We start from the raw sequence: 21391 nt of genomic DNA, 5'->3' as shown, positions 1-21391 counted from the left end.
AGAGAAGCTCTGTTTTTCAGTACCAAATAATACTTGATAGAAAAAAATAAAATTATCGAATATATATCGTGTATAGAGGGAATAAAAGTCTTCTAAAAAAGGATTAAAAAAAAAAAAAGGAATAAAAATCACAATACCGCAAATATATTAACTTAAGTCCCCTTTAATGTTGAGAATATACTGATTTTTAATTTTAATACTATTCGGGAAAAATTAATGCCCTTTTTATGGTTAGGTTTTATTTTTATTAATAATTTTTTTTTAAAAGATTTTATAATTGCGGGGATTGTGCCGTTTGAGAGAACATTATAATCCCTTTTGGATATAAGAAAAGCTTGTTTCATCACATAATTAAGTCTCGTTTCATCTCATTTCTTTAATATAATTTTTTAAAATTTTCATATAAAATATAATAAATAATTTAATTTTTTCAAATCTTAAAATAATAATAATATTCTAATAATATTTTATTCAACTTTCATCTCAACTTACAATCTAAACCACACCTAAACGTGATACATTTGCTCGTTGTGAACAACCTTTAGCATAAATGTTTCCAATCAAATTTAGGAGAGATATAGTGAGTTGAGTTAAGTTAAGATGAGATGAAATAACAGTTGAAAGTTGAATAAAATATTATTAGAATATAATTTTTTAATATTATTTTTATTTTAAAATTTGAAAATGTTGAATTGTTTATTACATTTTATTTAAAAATTTGATAACATTGTAATAAATAGATAAAATGAGATTAGTTGAGATCAACTCAATACTCATCCTTAAATTGATGATGGTTTAAGATCAATATTGTTGATTTTATAAAGGTGGAAGGTTTTTAAACAGTTGAAGTGAACGAAAAGTAGATCGATACAAGATATAATTTTATAATATTTATTGAACATAATATAATTTAAAGAAATCATACAAGTAAGTAATAAATAATGTAAGATAGCCTTTATTTATTTATTTATTGTATTAGATTTTAAAATTCCGATAAAAACTCCAAAAATTCATATCATTTCTCAAAATATTATTCCAACACCTATTGTAAGTTCACTGTCATGCAGTAATCTATCTTGAAAAGTTTAGCTTTGTTCGAATTTTGATTCCGTGAATCTTAACTTCATAAAGCCATCCCAAGTAAGATCTTAACCTTCGTGCATCTTCTTTTTGTGTTTTAGCAAACTTTGGTGTTAAGTTACTTGCACTCCTTTCTCAGAATACAAACCCATTGCCCACTAGCTCAAAAATCCCCCTAACCCATATTCAGGTCGGGGCAATCAGATGGCAAAGTCCCTTCAAATATCCACTTGGCAATTTGTAATTCGGCCACCTCACTGAAAATGAGCACCATTTTTGTGTCCCTTTAGAGAAGTGAAAGATGAGTAGAGGAAGAAACGAATAAATAAAAAGCACTTCCACTACCACCCATCATCGGATTCCTGTTTTGATGCCCTTCCTGTTACAAGAGATTTAAAAGGATGGCAAATTCAGCAGATTATAACTCCCAGTTAACGGCACCAAGATATGAATGTTTAATCCTGATTAATGACACGACATGCTTCTAAAATCTCTCAACCATGCTCGTCATTATACCCACGTCATAATTGGAGTATATTTTGACTCGGCATTCATCAAAAATGAAAATCTTAGCTGTCTATGTTGACCCAATTAAAAAAATAAAAAGAAAAATAAAAAGAAACAGAGAATACCAATCGTGTCATAGGAAAAGGATATGATGCATATCATGTAATGAGTTAAAAATTCTCAATTACCTGCACTCTTGATGGTCCAGAAAAATACAGATACTACAGATTTCAGTTTCTTGCCCAAGGTCCATCACTAAGAGCAGTGCCAAGGAAAATAAAGAGTGCAACGAGACTTTAGCGCTCATCATAACTAGAGAAACGACAATAATACCTCGCCAACCGGATCTGCCTGCATTCATGAACATTTGCATTTAGGCGTTTGAGAGGATAAACCGGAGTGTCATTTTCAAGGGGGGAAAGTGATGGCATACATAAATGGACCCAGGCTGGCAACTGGCCGAGTTATAGACATCTCATTTAATTCATATGATATATCATCGCTTGTCTCGATCGACAGCCTCGCTGTATTCCTCGACTTCATTTTATTTTCCAGCAATAAAAACACAACTCGCATTTCGAATTTCTTGTAGTATTCTTTTACAAATGAACCGGGAGAAGCCAGAACTCAATCTGGAAAGTTGACCCGAGGTCAAAAGAATTGGGTAAAACTCCCCCTTGCTGAAGGGAAACTATTCAATACATTAGAAATTGTGTCACAAAAATTGTAATTTATTAGAAGAATCTCTTGTTCAAATCAAGCCTGTTTAGCTGCCTTTCCAGTTTCTGTATTATTATGTCTGATGTTGAAAATTCCTCCAAGTCCTCGTCCCTTGGCAAGCTGCTCCAGTTCCTTGAGTTTTTGCCTAAGAAGTTCCACTTCTTTTGCTAAGTCCTCATCTCTTTGCCTCATTGCCTGAGTAAAAGATGAACAAAGGGGATTGTGAATAATTAGGTGGCCTTAAAATATTTATACTATCTTCCTGAGAATCACAACATATGATGAGAATCACAACATTTATAGTAGTCATAGGAGTCCATAAGAAAATTATACACCTTTTTTTGTTTAATTATTTCATCACAGATGATGGGAAAATGCACAAAAAGATACCATGCCATTGACATGTCTAACTTCAGATATTCCCTTCATTAACAGTGTTAAATAAAATAGTCTCAATTCTTTTCAAGCCAAAAGGTGCACACACATACAATTTTTTACAACAATTCAAAGAGAAGTTTTGATTTAAGCATCCCTGAGCAAACTTTTTAAAATGATCATCCATTATCTCAAAACTTTGTGCATTCTTACAGATAGAGTTGTGTGACTATGATAGGCACACTAAAATTAGTGGAGAATATGAGAATTGGTTCTGTCTGAAAGACTGAGGACTAAAAAGTAATAGATGATATTTTAAAATGCTTATATTGATCTATCACAACCTTGGTACCAACTCTAAAATATGCTTCTTAAGTTTGTAACCAATCAGTCCACAGAGGTGGCCACTTTCGCTTGATCATGCCAAATGAGACAGTATAGATGTTAAACACCGTGCCTGACTCATACTACAAGTTGTGAGGGAGTAATGTAAGATGAAGAGAGTAACTCAATGACAGAAAAGAAGAGAAAAGAGGAAGAAAAGAGGAGGTTTTACATTTACTAATATTTTATTCTTTTTTATTAGTAAAAAAAATAATCAAATATTAGTAAATGTAGTAGGGTGATGAAAATATTCAAAACTCAGCTACAATAGCATATCAATAAGCATGTGCTCGTCGTGATATTTTGGTGTATTATTGTCTCTTGGTAGATCTCCAGATATCTTATCAGTCCAAAGGTATAAACACAAGGATTATATACCAGTTATCACTAGCATAGATGGTTATTGCCATTTCACCTCAAATTCTTGCTTGCGTAATTCCTCCTTTCTGGCTTCTGATCTAGCACTTCTATGCACTTCAAAGATCACAGCAGCTCCTGCAACCTATATACGTAGAAGTTTGGTCATGTAAACGGTCATTCATACATATAGAATTGATATCTAGGGTGGTAAAAGCAAGTAATTTTTTGTGTTTTTTATGAGGTGTATGATGTATTCACGCATCAAATATTGCAGATCCTCCTCCCCTTAAATGCAACCCACAATGCCACTCTCCGCATATTATGTACAATGAATTTAAAAGTGTTGCCAAATAGACCCACCTATGGGAAGAAATGCTTCACAGTTATATGCTTATGAAATTGAAGGCAGAATCCAATCACAGTCCATCGTTTCCCCTTGCTATAGGGTATATGACCTACAGAAATGGTGAACCTTTTGCTTTATCCATCTATACAAAGTGGAAATGCATTTCAATTCGCTAATTTGGATTTTGAAAAACCCCAGAAAGAGATGCTCACCAACAAGGAGTCAAATCTCAACCAGAACAACTATTGAAATTAAGGATATTAATCAAAACTATCTTCATCTTGCAATTCATACACTCAATGTCCAAGAGACAAGAATGACAAGAGAGCAAACTTTTTTTTGGTTATGGGTATTTGACAAGAGAGCAAACTTTCTGTAGTAATCCTAATTATTAATTAGGCACCACAAAATAATTCAATATTTTGTTGTTATGCATTGCTGACAAGGCAAATTCCATGTATAGTTGGACTATTAGACTATATATCATTGCTTCATTGTTCCAATCCAGGCATTAGCATTTCTCTTTTAAGAAAAAAGGAATAGTTTTTTTCAGTTGCGGTTGCAGGAAAACTCATCAGCCATGTCCAGTATTTGTGGAATTGTTTCTCATAAACTAAATAAGTCAACACAGAATTTTATAGCACTAGCCTTGTGATTCAGCAATATATTTGTTTCACCCAATTGCCTAATGTAGTGGGATCAAGTCCCACAAGGCGCTTCTACCCATCCGATTATTCAAAGTCTCTCTGCAATCCTGTGAGCACAAGCATGTTCACTTTTGACATTCCCATTTCCCATCCCCAAATCTCATCCTCTGGTGAGATACAAAGCAGGATAGCAAAAGAATCACAAGTCAATTAAATTTCAGGTCAACCATATAGAGGTCTGCTCAGATTTAACTGGTGAATGTTTTGATCGTCCTATTCAGAATCAATTTTATCTCACAAGCTTAAATCAAATAACACAGTATTAGTGTATTACAATTCTAAATTGATCAAGTCTTTTTTAAGTACAATGTTAATCACAAGGTCAAGTTCAAAGTTTTCTGCAAGTCATGTTAAGACTTTTCTATTAGTAGTAGCAGCATTGGCTGATTAAGTAATAATTATACAGAGTCCCAGTTTCCTTTTATTTCCTATAGCTCGGTTACTTATAAAGCCAAAGACAGAAGTACATAAACATTTATGGCAAGACATGCACCTTGGCTTGCCTGTAGATGACAAATCAAGCATGCATACATAAACGCAAGTAACATGTGACCGCAAGCATAAGGACATACTTCAACTGTTCAGAAAGATTATGCATACAAATAAATAAATGATACCGAGAAGACGAAGAGTTCCCCAATAAGGTCTACAGCAGCTTGAACGGCTTTCTCTTCATTCAAAGGGCGAATCTCAACATCGGTTGCATGACCATATAAGCGTCTTTGCATTTGTGTTGTGAATCGATGGTTTGACTGGTTCCAATCATCAAAATTAAACAAAACGCGTTTTAGAGTCTATATTATACAAACCAAGAGAAGTAATATCAGAAGCAGCAACATGAAATAATTAGATGTCAGTGAATATCACCCTAAGATGACTGGACACGAATGGATCAAGAGGGAAACAGAAGCCATCTATAATTAATAGTTTCTTTCTAATAAATTCCGGTTCGAACAAAAGGGGGTCACTGGCTTAAGTACACGACTTATTCACCAATCTGAAACGGTATTTATTCGATTACAGGCTACAGCGATCCACATCAACACCAGTTGATAAAATCAGAGCAGAAAAGTGTTTATACGGCTAAAAGTGTAAGATCGCGTAGCTTATTACCTGGGCCATGTCAATGATGAACTGGCGGAACCTGGGGTGAAACGCAGCCTGTTGCTTCAGCCTGCTAGCCACGGGTTTGCTGAGAGTCTTCAATGCCAGCGTCCCGAGTTTCAATAGCGGGAGTACCATTACGATTTACGACTATAATTTTAGATACGAATGGGCACCGAGTACTTGATATTTAGCCAATTAAAACGAAGGAAACTCGAGCTTATAAAAGTTTCAATATTGGTCTCGTGTTGGACTGGATCAGAGGTTGGGTTTCTTGAAGAAGAGGGCAGGAGGCTGCGAGCAACCCAAGTCAAATAAGAGACATCAAGGCAATTGGCGAATCGGGGCCCTTGGGGTCGCTAAGCAATGGTTACGTGGTCAATGTGCGAACGCCAATGGAGAAGCGTTGATCGTGTGCATCCCTTGCGTAGGTAATGCTATACATCACATATTTATTTTTTTATTTATTTAATTAAATAAGATGTTATATATTTATTATTATAAAATGATAAAAAAGCATGTAATAAATAATTATTTTAATATTAAAAATATATCACATATTATTTAGTGAGACGAAAATAAGATGATAATATAGTGTATATAATTTTCCTTTCTCTTTTAAATAACTTTGATTATGCTTAAGCAGCACTATAGCACTATAGATTTGTAAAATAAAGTTGCAATCTATACTTAATTCTATAAAAATATCTTTCACTTTAGAGTTGTAAAACAAAATTGTAAAATACAATGTATTTTTAGAAAAAATATATCTGCAATCGTGAATGGTGCAACTACTTTATAATCGTTTTGAAAAAAGTGAATAAAATATAGGATTCATATAAAAAAAATTAATTTTTTAATAGTAAATTCTATTTTTTTTCAAAACGATTACACGATATTTACGTACTTTACGATTATATATAGAATTACTCGTTTTATTAATCTTAATTAATAATAAACAATGGATTCTTTTAGTATGTCAGAATTTTATGTAAGATAAGTTCTATTTTATAAATCAAATATTATCATATAAGAATATTGGCAATGTGCCAAAGCCAAAATCTGACTAAAACTAGAGCTTTTTGTTAAAAAATCTAAAACTATTCAAGATATTAATCCATATTGAAATATCTCTCTTAAAGTTAAAATAATAATATAATATTATGCATTTTAATACTTTTTTTCGTAAGTAGCAATTACACTCCAATGTTAATTAATGTCCACATTTTACAAAATAAATATTAATTTATCTTACCTAAAATCCTATCCAATACATGCACAAAACTGTCCAATGGAATTTTTATAAGATTATATCCCAACTGTCCAGCAGTGGTTTCCACGTTGGATTTTCTGGAAAAATCTGTAGACAATTCAGCCACATTGTGAAAATTAAAAAGCAAGAAGTTAATATAGCAAGTGAATCTAAAACATACAAGCAAAATGTTCTAAGAACAATAATTTTGAGAAGCATGAAACAAGTGAATTGGACTCATAAAGAGGATCATATCCAAGGGCAGCCACAATTCAGAATGCTAATTTTCTTTTACCCATGATGGACATGGTAAGCTAAAAGATAACATCTATTAAGAATTCTGCAGCCCTCTCAAAACTGTCTAGCTATTCTGAATATTGACATGTAAAAAGCTAATTTCTTTACCACTTCACGCAACAGAAATGTCAAGGGTTTCAGCAACTATGATGGGCATGCTAAGCTAATACAAACTGTCCAGTTGTTCCAGTCCAGTTCATACACGCCATTTCCAAACTCTGCAAATATAAAACTTGACAGTAGAATACAAACGCCTGTGAAACCCTTTGCATTGCCACACTGCGACTCTAAGCATGAAATACAAAAATTTGCTACCTTCACACACGTCTTCACCCAGCAGTAGATTTTCAGATTTTTGAACCCTGTGAAGTATCCCCTGAAATGAAGATATTGCATCCCACGTGCAATGTTAAGGGCTAATTTCAGAACTAGGTTGAGTGGAACAGAATGTGGTTCCTCATAATGTAGGTACTTCCTCAATGAACACCACCCAGCCAAATACTCGGTGATGGTACGAAACACCAGAGGTTTCTTACAAGCTGCAACAAACTGCATGAAGGCAAAGATACAAAGTGGTCAGAAAGAGGGATAAAGTCCTACTAATGTCAGATGATTAGATTTAAGGACCAACTCATTGTTCATCTCAAAACACAATCTAATTTTTGTACCCTCCATTAAATCTTAAGGTCTTACTCAATTATACCATCTGGGTGAAAGACAAAAATAGCTTCAGCACCAAAAAGTTAAATGAACTCATAATTTTATTTTATTTTTAAAGTAAACGAAATTATTAATAAGGATAGGTATAACCAAATTACACAATATGGTATACAAAAGACAAGACCTATCTAGGTCGTAGTAGTGGAAATAAAAAAATCATGTAAATTTAAACCATTAAAGTGATAGCTATGGCGCATAGAAATAAAATACGAAAAAATAAAGATCGAAGCTTCTCTAGTGTCCGCTCCTTATCTTCAAATATATGATCATTACACTCTTGCCATATGCACCACATAATGCAAATAGAGACCATCTTTCATACAACTTTGATTTGTTGAGCACCTCCCGAAATGTCCAGCTAGCTAATAACTCAAGCACTGTGGCAAGTATTACCCAATTTGACTCTTGTTGGGGTTCACATTAGTTGTGGAATAGGCTGGTGATCAGTTTATAATTGTGAGGAAAAGTCTCACCTCTTAAACTAACTTTTAGAATTGAGAAAGGTCTAAGACTATCTAATACGGGTATAATAACATAGGTTTACTAATAGTCAGACCCAATAATATACAAGAGAAACAGGTTTGTCACTGCTTCCAATCTAGGACCCAATGTATGATGGGGAGATTATTAGAGTTGTCTCACATTGATTGTAGAAAGACCTCGTAGTCAATTTATAAGTGTGAGAGAAAAATTTATCTCTTAAATTAATTTTTAAAATTGAGAGAGGTCCAAGTTTCTCCAACAATTCTCACATGCATTCCTCGACACCCACAACCAACGTGGATTGAAAAAAAAAATAATGAAATAGGCACTCTAAAGCTATTACTAGAATAGTAAAATTTCAAGACAAGCTGGTCCAAGCTGGCTCTGAACTCAACAGGCTCATTCGTGAAGATCAAGGAATTGGGATAAAACCAAACTGAAGCCCAAAAGCATGAAGATTCGGACTCCAACTTATATAAATCAGTTTCAGCTGCAGAACTTGACCCAATAGTTTTTCGTCATCTTAAATTTTTCTTATTCCGAGTAACTCATATTAGGTGACATATTTTGTGTAACTATCATTTTAATCTTTGATACGTAAAACTATCTGAAATATGTCGGCATCAATAAGGGTGATTAGAGATGATAAGATTTAGAATGAACGCTGACATTACCCCTCGAATAATGCAATAAAGATGCCATTGCCAATTGCCAAATCATCTATTGACAATTTTTGTGCTAAATTAGAGTTAGTTTATATACAATCTCCAAATGGAGAGCAGTGGGGATTGCTCGTACAAGTCTATGTAATAATATTTAAAATAAATTTAAAATTACATTAATATCTTTTTAAAAATATTTTTTTTATTCTTATTTATCAATAGGACTGCACACACAATCTCTCACTCAGGATTATAAATAAAATTTTTCACTAAAAGACTAACAATTAAATAGTTTAAACATGATACTTCTTAAAAATTCATGTTCATATAAATAATCTCAATAACATAATATCTCGTAGGAATATCATAATTGTATAATATTTCAGAGTCTTTGCGTATTGTTTTGGTGGCCGTTTAACATTGGCTGATAGATCAATTATTTTGAAATTGACATTTGCAATTTAATTTTGTGCATATTTCTCTTTTAGAAAAATAAATAAATTTAAAATTGTATAAAAATTTATTTGTTTATAAAAAATTCAGTTTTTTAAAAATATATATATAAATCTTAGGCACTCTAAAAATAGGAAGTTGCTTCTCCTGCAGAAAGTGTCACCACTTCATAATCGCAATTGAAAATTGAGTAATGGAAGATATATTTTTAGGGAGTTTTGTTACGTACAACTAAAGTCACGTTCTATTCTGTATATTAATATTGATTTTTTTATATTCAAAATTTAAATTAACATTATTTTTAATAAAATCTACTTTTTGATCAATCACATTAAATTGGTGCATATATTAATATGCAGTTATACTTATAACTAGATTTTTTCATTTTTAGGATCATGCTATACTCACTAAGAGCTTGGAGCTATCGTTAGTGAATTTTAGTGTTTTGTTTTTTACTTTTTTTTTATATGTAATTTTTTAATACTTTTAAATATTTTTTAAGAAAATATTTTTAATGATAAAAATTTGTAATATCATTAAAAATATTTTCTTAATCACAAAATTATTAAAAAAAAAAAAAACTAAATCCATTAGTAGCTCCCAGCGGTGAGACTAGTATTATCCATATTATTAAGACGGTGCTACCCAGACCTCTAGCCACTCAAACACTCAAATCAAATAGGTAAACAAAATTGTATTTTATTTTTACTAAAAAATATTTTTTAAAATTTAATAAATATTTAAAATATTTAAGCGTAGTTATTTCACTTGTAAGATTTGACAGGTAGTAGAGGGCCCAATACATAGGAAATAGGATAGTACTGTACGTCGAGCTTAGAGTTGGATAACCGGACCGGATTTTTTTCCAACCCGAAACTCAGATAACCGGATTCCAGTTACGGGCAAAAGTCCCAAAAAAAAATCCGGGCCGGTACTCGGGTTTTTTTTTTTTAAACTCATACCCTATGCCAAAACTACAAAGAAGCTAGCTAGGAAAGAGATTCTAATATTATAGGCCATTTGTTCTGAGGACTTCTATATTTTTTTAGTATCTTTGTAGTTTTATATTTGTTTCACACACACACTTTAATAAGTTTGGAGACCCTTCTTCCGATCGGTACGTACTTCCATCATTTTTAGCTTAATGTTTGGGATCTCATATTTAAGCCGAAAAGGTACATTAATAATATGCTTAAAATACAGCTTGATTTGGGCCTTTCTTAGCTAGGCTGGCTGTATTTATGATCAGTTACATTGTGCAATTTGGTTTTAGTTTATAATTTATAAAGAGAATGAAGTTCAATAATAAAACACTTATAGCGTGCTTTCGAAGAGAGGTGCTGATGGATTGCATCAAGTGCTGGCAATTTTGTAAGCTGATTGCCGTGCATAAATAGGTCATATAAACGAAAACACTATCTTGTAGTTCAGGACGTACATGAACATCAAGGTCAAACCCGGATATATTATGCCCAACAAGAACATCACTATCCAACTTGTACAATTCAATCATTAGACGATTTAGCAAAGCCCTCTCACTGCAACACAAATATCAAAATAGAAATAAAAGATTATTATACCAAAATGCCATACTTTCTGAGAGAATTAAAAAGAAAAAAAAAATTGAATACATATCAGGCAGTTTAAACCGACCTGCTTTCAGAGCTTAAAACATTTGATCCAGCCTTTGAGTTTCTATCAGTAGCTTCTTTAGTGAATCCCATTGGAAATATGCCCCCATCACGTTTGCGGAAAACAGTAAAATGGCTCAATATACCAGGTCTCTTCCATTCTGGGGCCATCATGTTGTAGTGGTACATGAATACCAACCTCATATTTCAGCAAATTGTGATTATCAGTGAGATCACTATCATCTATCATCAATAAAACTATCATAAAAATTATACTCATTTTCAGCATCATCATCTATTGACTCACTTTGACTGATCACTTTCGGTATAGTCGATATCTTCTTCTACATGTTCGTCGCTGATTGCTATATATTTTTACCTTTGTGCTTGAGAATCTAGTTTTTAGGTGCAGGATTCTCATTCCAGAATATGGGTATATGCACTTGGAATTGATACCAATGTTGGTGGAATTTTTCACTTACAAGATTGCAACTTTCATTCTAGTTATAGAAGAATCACTTCCAGTTGTTGGAAAAAAAACCTACATCCAGTAATGAATTATGAAGTTTTTTCAGTAGTCAATATAGATGAATATAGAGTCTTTCAATTTCAGCATTATTTTTTCTTGAATATGTAATTTTGATACATTTTCTTGAAAAAAGTGTAATATAATATAGGCTTTCAGTATTATTTTTTCTTGAAAAAAAAAAAACCGGGTATAGGCCGGAACCCTGATTTACGGGTTATAAAAACTCGGATCAATCTGGGTTCCAGCCCGGGTCATAACCGTGGTATATATGGCCCGAAACCCGGCTTAGATTTGGAATCCTGATTTCGGGCTGGGTATATCCGGATACCCGATTCGGTACCCCATTGCTCAACCCTAGTTGAGATTAGGTGACAAGTAGTATTCATTTCTTCCTCGTATAAGTTTTTTTCTGGGAGAATTGCTTCTACAGAAGGTGGTCGTTGATGGTGGCCATCGTGGCCACCGACTGTTGGTTTTTATTTTTATTTGTTTTATTTAATAGTTAAGTAAATATTTTTTAATAAATTTATAAAATATAATTATTTAAAAAAATAGATTTAAAAAAAAATAAAAAAGAGAAAAACTTTTTACCTATTCTTAAGTATTTAGGTGGTCTCATTAGTGCGAGTAGCACCGGCCTTTTTCTCCAATATGAATAGATTTTTGACTGTTTACGTACACGAGTATGAACTTGCATGTCAATCAAGATTAGTACCATTTATATATGTGAAGATCACATAATTAATCTTGGTCCTTAGGATCAAGCGATGAAACATCAAGAGCAGCCAATAAGTACAGTACTACTGGGTCTATAAACTAGTCTCACTTGAGTATATAGTATTTTAGAGTTTATATGAACAGTAAATACTGTTCATGTGACGGGTCTGTATACACAGACCATTATTTTATCACGTATTTCTATTTATCGAATTGCCGATATTTATCGATCATATCTGTAACTAATAACAGGATGGACGGTGCTACATGCACCGTTGGTGGCTCCCGCTGGGAGTCACCGTTAGGTAAAAAAATTTTTTTGCCTTTTTGATTTTTTTTTAAATTATTTTTTAATACTTTTAAACATTTTTAAAAAATATAAAAAAAATTATAATAATATTATAAAAAAATTACTTAATCATTAAAAAAAAAATTAAAAAAAAAATAAAATAGGGCCAACAGTGGCCCCCAGCGAGAGCCACCAGCGGTGGCCCTATCATTTTCCTAACAGGATAAACAGAAAGAAGTGAGAAGGAAATTTACTGGATGTGTCACCTACCCAGACAGCAACCCATGCCATCTAACAGTAGGCATGTTGTATTAAATGATTTGAGAAACCAGCATGCAATACAGGGATAAGCGTCCATGCACTTATGGGACAAGATAATGTGCATACCCCCCACCCCTTACCTGCAGCAGAAACAGACTAGTGACCCACTCAAAATATGGCAGGGCAACATGAATTGACATGATAGGGTAGAAAATTTGCCACCTACGCAGTACCTCGTACACCCCTCTATGAGCAGCCAAGCAAATGATGGGGACCACTACGACCATGTATATAAACACGTCGCACGTATAGGTATAGCTCTCTAAATATTTTTCTCTAGATATTTCCACACAAAAAGAGATAATTCTGACTTAGATATCAGAAATGACCTTCACCACTCTAAACCCTTATTTCCTTGAGTCTTGCAGGTCAAACATAAGAATTGTGAAATTACCCAGGCTGCGAAACACAACGTCAACCAAAAAGGTAAGTGCACGATGATAATAATTAAAGTCATGATCATAACGAATCACATACTATAAATATTTGATAATACATGAAAATAATCCATAAATGATAAACTAATGAAATCTCAAAAGTGTTAAAAAGAAAAAGTAAGCGATCTAGAATGTGCATGTGGAATGCGTTTTTCATACTTTCCACCATTTAGCCAAGAAACATGATACACCGGTGCAATTTTCACGTTTTACTTTTAATTTGGCGGAAAAGCACTCATCAATCCAGCCAATAAAAAACGTTACAAGAGCGTTGCACTTCAGGCCGCAACTGTTTAATTGATAATATTATATTATCTCCGGTGATCATGAACTACGATGCAGTTGCTATCTCCTGGAATGCATCTTATGATGTTTTGATCCCCTTTCGCTTGAGTTTCTTGTGTAATGTTTTTTGCATTTTTCATAATTCTTAGAGATAAAACCTTAGTGGTATACGTACGCGTCTATATTTGCGTTTTCAGAGAAATAATATTTATATCTATATTTGTGTTTTAAGAGAAATAATATTTATAATTATAAAGTGTGTAAGTGTCGTATATTTTTTTAAATAAATATAAAATTTATATTTAAAAAATTAATTTTTTTAAAAAAAAAATATACTATGCGTATTCAATATATAATATTTCTCTTGTTTAAAAGACCGGTAAGTGTTGCGGATGCAGTACGTATGGCTGTGCAGTTTCCTGTTAGATTAATATTCCAGGTGTAGTTGCCGAGGCTTTGGATTCCTTTCAGCTAAAAAAAAGAAGATAAAGGATTAATTAATAATTAGTTTGTTAGATGACAGTAATAATTACATGAATATATAGAATAATATTAAGGGATTAAAGCTCAATTTCTTAAGCTTTTTGACCAACATGAAAAATGTTTGGCTTTCTGCATATATTGCATGGTGTTACAAAAAATAAATTTCAAAATATCTTAGGATCCAAAATATATGTTAAGGGATGTTTGGAGAATGAAATGAGATAATAAATTTGTGAATATTAGTAAAATGATTTATGAATAATAATAAAATGATTTAAGTTATGATGCTTTACAAAATGAGAGAGAAGAAATTGAACAAAAATATTATAAAATTAAAATATTTTTGAAATATAATCTTTTATTTTATGATATATTGTGAAATTAACACTTGTCCTAAAAACTTAAATTGATAAAAATATGTATATTTAATTATTTTTATTATGTCTTTGACATTTATGTCTATTTAGGCCCTATTTAGATTACCAATTGGCCTCATCTTAAGATACAAATACTTTTTAATTTATCTCTTATATTTTTTATCTAATCATTACAATTTTTCTAAATTTTTATATAAAACACAAAAAATAATTTAATTGTTTCAAATCTCAAAATAAAAATATTATTAAAAAATAATATTTTAATTTTATAATGTTTTTATTAAACAATCTATTAATTTAATTGTATTCATGAAGCATGGATCTGTTACCGAATACCGATGAAAGAAGGGAGAAGATTGAGGGATCATAGAATCCGATTTAGGGAAGAGCTAGGGGGCGAGCCGAGAGGAGGTTGTTGAGGCTGCTGGCAATATTGGTTTTGTATTCACTCGGCCAACTTGCGTCCAATCTCTTTTACTGGGCTTTTCTGGTAATCTCTTTAGCATAATTATTAATATTATCTTGTGCATGTTGATTTCATTGATCCTTGAAAAACATAAATAAATAAAAAGGTGGAATGGACCCCGGACCCACTAAATTTTGCTTTGTCCTAACAAATCGGGAATCGGGCACCTTAATTTCCGCAACATCAACCATCTATATAAAGGGCCAATTTGATTGTATGTACATGCAAGAAGCTCTGAGTTAAGAGATCTACACCAAGTTAAGAAGATGGATCTCGTGAATTGTGGCCAGGAAGCGAGTGAGTTGTTTCGAGTTCAGTCTCATCTGTACAAACATCTATTTAGCTTCATAGATTCCATGTCACTCGGCTGTGCAATTCAGCTTGGCATACCTGACATTATCCATAGCCATGGCCAACCCATGACTCTTCCACAATTGGTCTCTAAGCTTCACATTGACCCAAAAAAAACTATCTGTGTGCATAGGCTTATGCGTTTATTGTCGCATTCCGGCTTCTTCACCAAGACAACAACTGTGCATGAAGATCGAGAAGAAGAAGAAGCCTATGCTCTCACGCCTTCTTCTAGGCTCGTCCTCAAAGACGATCGCACCAGCTTGTCACCGTTTGTTGTAGCAATGCTTGACCCTGCTCTCGTAAACCCATGGTATTCCTTGGGAGATTGGTTTCGAGGGACTGAGCTCACGCCTTTTGCAAAAGCGCATGGGATGGGTTTGTGGGACTACTGCAACGAAAACCCAGAATACGGTGACACTTTTAATGAAGCAATGGCCAGCGATTCCCAATTTATGAGGTTGGTCGTCAAGGATTACAAGCCCATTTTTGAGGGTTTGGGTTCGTTGGTTGATGTTGGAGGTGGAACTGGGACTATGGCAAGGATCATTTCCGAGGCATTCCCTCACATTAAATGCACTGTGTATGACCTTCCACATGTCGTTGCCAACTTGCCAGAAAGTTCAAACTTCAACTACGTTGGTGGTGATATGTTTCAGTCCATCCCTCCTGCAGATGCAATTATGTTTAAGGTGTGCAACTCCTACATATATTTCGTGGCTTAATTCAAGTTCTAAACTTTATTTCGAAATCTGGAGTGTATTCTTTTGAATTTACTCTATTTAACCACAGTTATATATGATCTAGATAAACAGTTGGGATATATGGTAGACCAATTGGTAAAATTGAATACCATTCATAAAATTTTGGTAACTTTCATAAATACTAAAAGACAGCTATATATATAATATTTAAAAAAAAAAACTATATATATATATATAATATTCCAGTGCATGTGCTCCTTACCTAAGTTCGGAATTAATTAACTTTAGGTTAAATTTATGAAATTTAAGACAACTATCAATCTGATTGATCTAAAATCTGATATTTGACATGTACAGTGGATTATGCATGATTGGAACGATGAAGACTGTGTCAACATACTGAAGAGATGCAAAGAAGCTATTACAAGCAAAGGTTATAAGGAAGGAAATAAGGTAATTATCATAGACGTGGTGATAAATGAGGAGAAGGATGATGAAGATATCACCAAAGCAAAACTCCTCTTTGACACACTGATGATGGTTTTGCTCCCTGGAAAAGAAAGGACCAAGAAAGAATGGGAAAAGCTCTTCCTGGAGGCTGGCTTTAGCCGCTACAAAATAGCGGCATCCTATGGCATGAAATCCCTGATTGAGGTTTATCCTTAATGGTCGGATACAACAATCACCACCCAAATATATATACTTGTATCTTTAATTAGCTTAAGATGATCAGTCCTGTTGAAAAAAGAAATAAGGCTATATATGATGCATCCTAAGTACCATATATAGAATGAATAGTACTTCCAAGCTTAGGAACTCATGAAGTACTGGAGCCATGAATCTTGCTGTTGTTTACTATCATATATAATTAAAGTTTATAATTTTAATTCATTGTCTTCTTAGTTAAAGGTTATAGTTTTACAAAAATTATATTCATCATCCTCACATGCATATGTATAGTGTATGGATTATGAATATAAGAACTCAATTAGTTTAAGAATAATAAAATCAAAAAAATAAAAATAAGTATAGTGTGTAGTGCGTGGGGATAATAAATAGCAAAACTTATAACCAATTGGCTGCTATCGCATGCAATAATTGAGGTTATGACTAAATTTCCTTCAAATTAACTAATTTCCAAATAATACAAACTTTCATATCACCAAGAAAATCATGTGCGAGAGGTAATTAATTATTAATTAATATTCCAACTTATAGCCAGAACAGTGTAAACATATTTGAATGATGAGCCGGATGAATATCACAGTACTTTTAAAAGATTAATCTAGTGAAAGTAGTCACATGTGCATTAATTAATAAAGAGAGGTGTCAAATCTAAACAGAAATCTTACAAAAATAAACTTAAAAAATAATATTATTTGATGCGATACTATAAAAATATATATTTGTTATGAACTCAATGAAAAAGAGAGAATGAGAGGAGATTCTCTTATTGATCTGTATATCAAATTTATATATTTCTTAAAGAATTCAACAATATATATAGGCGTACAAAGGAAACTATGCTAGCTCACTATGCTAGCACTATGTACTATGCATTTGACGACTAGATAAATGTGGTCATAAAATTCAAGATAATTTATAACACTTCCCCTTTGGATGACCATATTTAAAGAATATGCCTCGTTAAAACTTTGCCAAGAAAAAATCCTGTGGAAAAAAACCAATAGCGAAGGAAAAAGAGTACAATATTCATATGTATCGCCGAGTGCTTTAGGATTGCCTCATTAAAACCTTGCAAAGGAAAACCCAGTGGGATAAAACCTTAGCGAAGGAAAAAGAGTACAATCAGCACAAGTCTTCAAGACATTACTTCCCCTGAAAAGTGCATGATAACAGGTCTTCAAACCTCTGCATTCCAATGTTCTGCATAATCTTCTTAAATGTTGCAGTTGGTAATGCTTTAGTGAATAAATCTGCCAGATTTTTACTTGATCGTACCTTCTTGATATCAATTTCAAATTTCTTCTCATGAATTGCAATGATCTTCTTGTGTGTATCTAAAAGATAACTCGCATTTGTACATCCAACTAACTGTGGACTTGATCCATGTTGATAAAATAATCACAACTGGATCTTTCTGCTGATCACTACTCTTCTGGAGTTGTACACTTCTGAAGTTCTTGTAAATAACATAGTTAGTGGAGAATTCATCAACATTAAACTGCTAACCTCATTTTTAATAAAAACGGTGGCTAGCCTTTTTAAGATCAGACAAGCACCGTAGATTTTCAACTCCTCTGTAGGTGTCAGGCGTGCTGTCAGGTGCTGCAGCTGTTAGACGTGCTGTTAGGTGCTGCAGCTGTCAGGCGTGCTGTCAGGCGCCTCAGCTGTCAGGCGCCGCAGAGCTATGAAGCTATATTTCGTCTCTTTTCTCTTGCTTCACGAGAGATGCTGTATCATAATTTTCTCTATAAAAGAGATATTCAGCTCATCTTCATTCGCATCTCATCTTCTTCACTTTTCTGTAATCATATTGCATTTTTACTCTGCAATCTCTTTCTGCATTCTTATCCTGCAATCTCTCTCTATATTTTTACTCTGCAATGGCTCAGCGATCTTCTCATGGCCAATATATGAGATACTCTGCACCTCATTCATCAGCTGCTCCTGCTTCTACCACAGGTGCTATCATGCAATGTAATGATCTGACTCATAGGTCAGATAATGAAGCTATCTATGAGCTTGTGAGTCTCGGTACCCGATACTCATCATCCATTGTCGCATTTTCTCAGCGACTGCAATCCAGAACTTGTGGAGTTGACAATCTCCACGAGAATATTGCTATACTTCAGCGACTTCTTCTGGAGTCCAACATGAAGATAGAATCAATAAAGAAAGAGAATAGGAATTTAAAATCTTTACTTAAATCTTCTTTTCGATTGCCCACCGCTTTAGATAGGGATGCCATGCAGATTCTTGAAAAACAAGAGCATTTGAAGAATGAGGCAAAGTGCCTTAAATTTCTGTAATTCTTGCTTCAAGATAATAAAATAATATTTCACAAATATTCATATTTGTGTTTCTATCTTCTGGTAGATGTTCTGTGTGCTTCATTTTATTTCTTCTTTAATAATGCACACTTCTTATCAAACCTATAATATGAATCTGAAATACTAATTGTATTTAAAAGATGGTATTTCATGACTAATAACATCATCCATCTTCCCCTTGAAGCCGCAAGGGTTTCAGATTTATATTTCAAATATGTGCAGTTTCATGAGCTCTTCTGGAGCCTCAATGACATTTAAATCATATATATAAACTGCAATAATAGCTTGTTTGCGTTTGGATTGCTTTAGATCATATAAGGATCTCTGAAACTTGATAGAATACATATTTCCAGATGTATTCATATTAGAAGCTTCAGACATTTTCTATCCTTCAGGGATTTTCATATATATATCATGATCCAATGATCCATATAAATATGCAGTTAATCATGCATATCCAAACTCTCGGTAACTTTCAAGCTAATAAAAATCTCAATATGATTTCAACCACTTTAAAATCATATCAATATTGTTTCTTCGAGAAACTAACTTGTGATTTTATATCACATTTTCATATTAAAAGTTTCAGGCTTTTTTATATCATGTATATAAATATCCACTGATATTTAACAAAAATCACCTCTTTAGATGTTTGGACTTCAAGTCCATATTTATCACATTTTACTAAGTGATATCAATTCTGCAGGAATTGATAAACTGACTCGTGATTTATATATCACATTTTTATTTCCTTTCTATAAATACCCATTGACATTCAACAAGCATCACCTCTTTAGGTGTTTGGACTATAAGTCTCGATGCATCATATTTTACTAGTGAATCAATTCTGCAGGAATTGTTTCTTTCAAATATTGGCCAATATTTTATGTCGGTATTTTTCGACGGTTCTTGATTCACTTTCTCCATTACTTCTGGTAATGTCAATTGCCATCTCATATGGGAATATGTTGTCAACAACGATTTTATTTCTATCCATAATTTCTCCATTATTCATGAAATGTAACGAGCTCTTGTTATTTTCAGGTACCTGTCCCTCTTCAAGGGAAGACATTTTCATGAAAAACCTCTTCAGGAGGCACTCTTCAAGAGTTTATATAGGAGAATTTTATACAGAGAATTTGGATGGACTTTATTGCTTGTTTTGTGGGTATGGCCTCTTCAGGAGCACCAAATTATTTGTGTCTTTTTCTTTTGAGATGTTCTATCTTTTGTATCAATACGTCTCACATGCCTTTAGACATGTCTTTAGACTGCTGAATTTCTTAATTGTCCTACAGGGACTTCGATCCTCGCTGGGATTTTAGCAGCTAGAATATGAGACATTTTTATCTTATTGCATCCAAAATTTAATTATCATCTGAACTTCTGGTTCACATATGATAATCAAGATAACGTCGAATTATTTCATCTTATTTGCTTCTGGCAAATTTTTCTTTCCACTTCTGGTGGTAAGACTTTATAGTAAAAGAATCTTCTGGTTCTTTCATGGACGTCCATATGAAAATCATTCGACTTATCGTAATTGATTTTGGATGATCAAGATAACTATGAAAAGATACAAATATTTTGAATCATATCACTTTTTGATGCATCATAATATTTGATTCAATAATTGTATAATATCATCTCAAAGAGAAAGTTTATAGCTTTTCCAATACGAGCTTCTGGCTCGAAAAGATATTCATTATCACGTTCAATCTCTTAGTTTCTTTGAATGAAACACATCATTATTTTCACTTCAGGGAATATAATGATATAAATTCATTATCATTCACTTCAAGGAATGATGTAGATCTAGTAAGACGTGACTAATGATTTTCATCAAAAGCTCATTATTTTGCTCAGTCATTAAAAGACCATATATAAATTTAGAATATATTGTGAACGTTTGCATTCGTATTGCTACTTCAGGAGCATACTCGATATTGCTACTTCAAGAGTACATTCGAGACGTTCATTCAAATCTATATTCTTTCCACAATTTCAATTATGCAACTTCAGGTGCATAAATCATAATGAGCTTTTGGTACAAGTATCAATCATTTAAACTATAAGATACTCAAAAGCTATTATTGATTTAGGGCGATCCTTCAGGGATGCTCCATTTCCATTCTCAGATAAATCATATCATCAATAAATAAAACTTGTATCTAAACAATATGAATAAAATTAATCACATTAAAATGTGAATTATAAAAATTTTAATTCATCAAATATAATTAATATGTAAACTATGTTAATAAATATAAAATTTTATCATACTATATTTGACTAATGAATCTAATCACAGCTTTGAAGCTCGTGTTTTGCCACTAA

General features: G+C 32.9%; 2 protein-coding genes across 2 annotated transcripts; one reads left to right on the top strand and one right to left on the bottom strand.

The window, feature by feature from the left end:
• Window positions 1–2145: 2145 nt before the first annotated feature.
• On the bottom strand, window positions 2146–5912 carry LOC122275109 (OPA3-like protein). The gene is made up of 4 exons (XM_043084061.1): window positions 5593–5912; window positions 5097–5231; window positions 3482–3568; window positions 2146–2502 (listed from the first exon to the last, which is right to left on the bottom strand). Exons 1-4 carry the CDS (start codon window positions 5719–5721, stop codon window positions 2344–2346), a joined length of 510 nt encoding a protein of 169 aa, XP_042939995.1. The 5' UTR covers window positions 5722–5912; the 3' UTR covers window positions 2146–2343.
• A 9257-nt stretch (window positions 5913–15169) lies between these two features.
• LOC122277250 (trans-resveratrol di-O-methyltransferase-like) lies at window positions 15170–16931 on the top strand. Its single transcript, XM_043087187.1, has 2 exons — window positions 15170–16028; window positions 16398–16931. Exons 1-2 carry the CDS (start codon window positions 15252–15254, stop codon window positions 16704–16706), a joined length of 1086 nt encoding a protein of 361 aa, XP_042943121.1. The 5' UTR covers window positions 15170–15251; the 3' UTR covers window positions 16707–16931.
• The last annotated feature ends 4460 nt before the right edge of the window (window positions 16932–21391 follow it).

The sequence above is a fragment of the Carya illinoinensis genome, chromosome 9, assembly GCF_018687715.1.
Source record: "Carya illinoinensis cultivar Pawnee chromosome 9, C.illinoinensisPawnee_v1, whole genome shotgun sequence".
In the NCBI taxonomy this organism is placed as follows: domain Eukaryota; kingdom Viridiplantae; phylum Streptophyta; class Magnoliopsida; order Fagales; family Juglandaceae; genus Carya; species Carya illinoinensis.
Note: the sequence above shows the minus strand (reverse complement) of the source record. Positions and strands in the feature narration are given on the sequence as shown.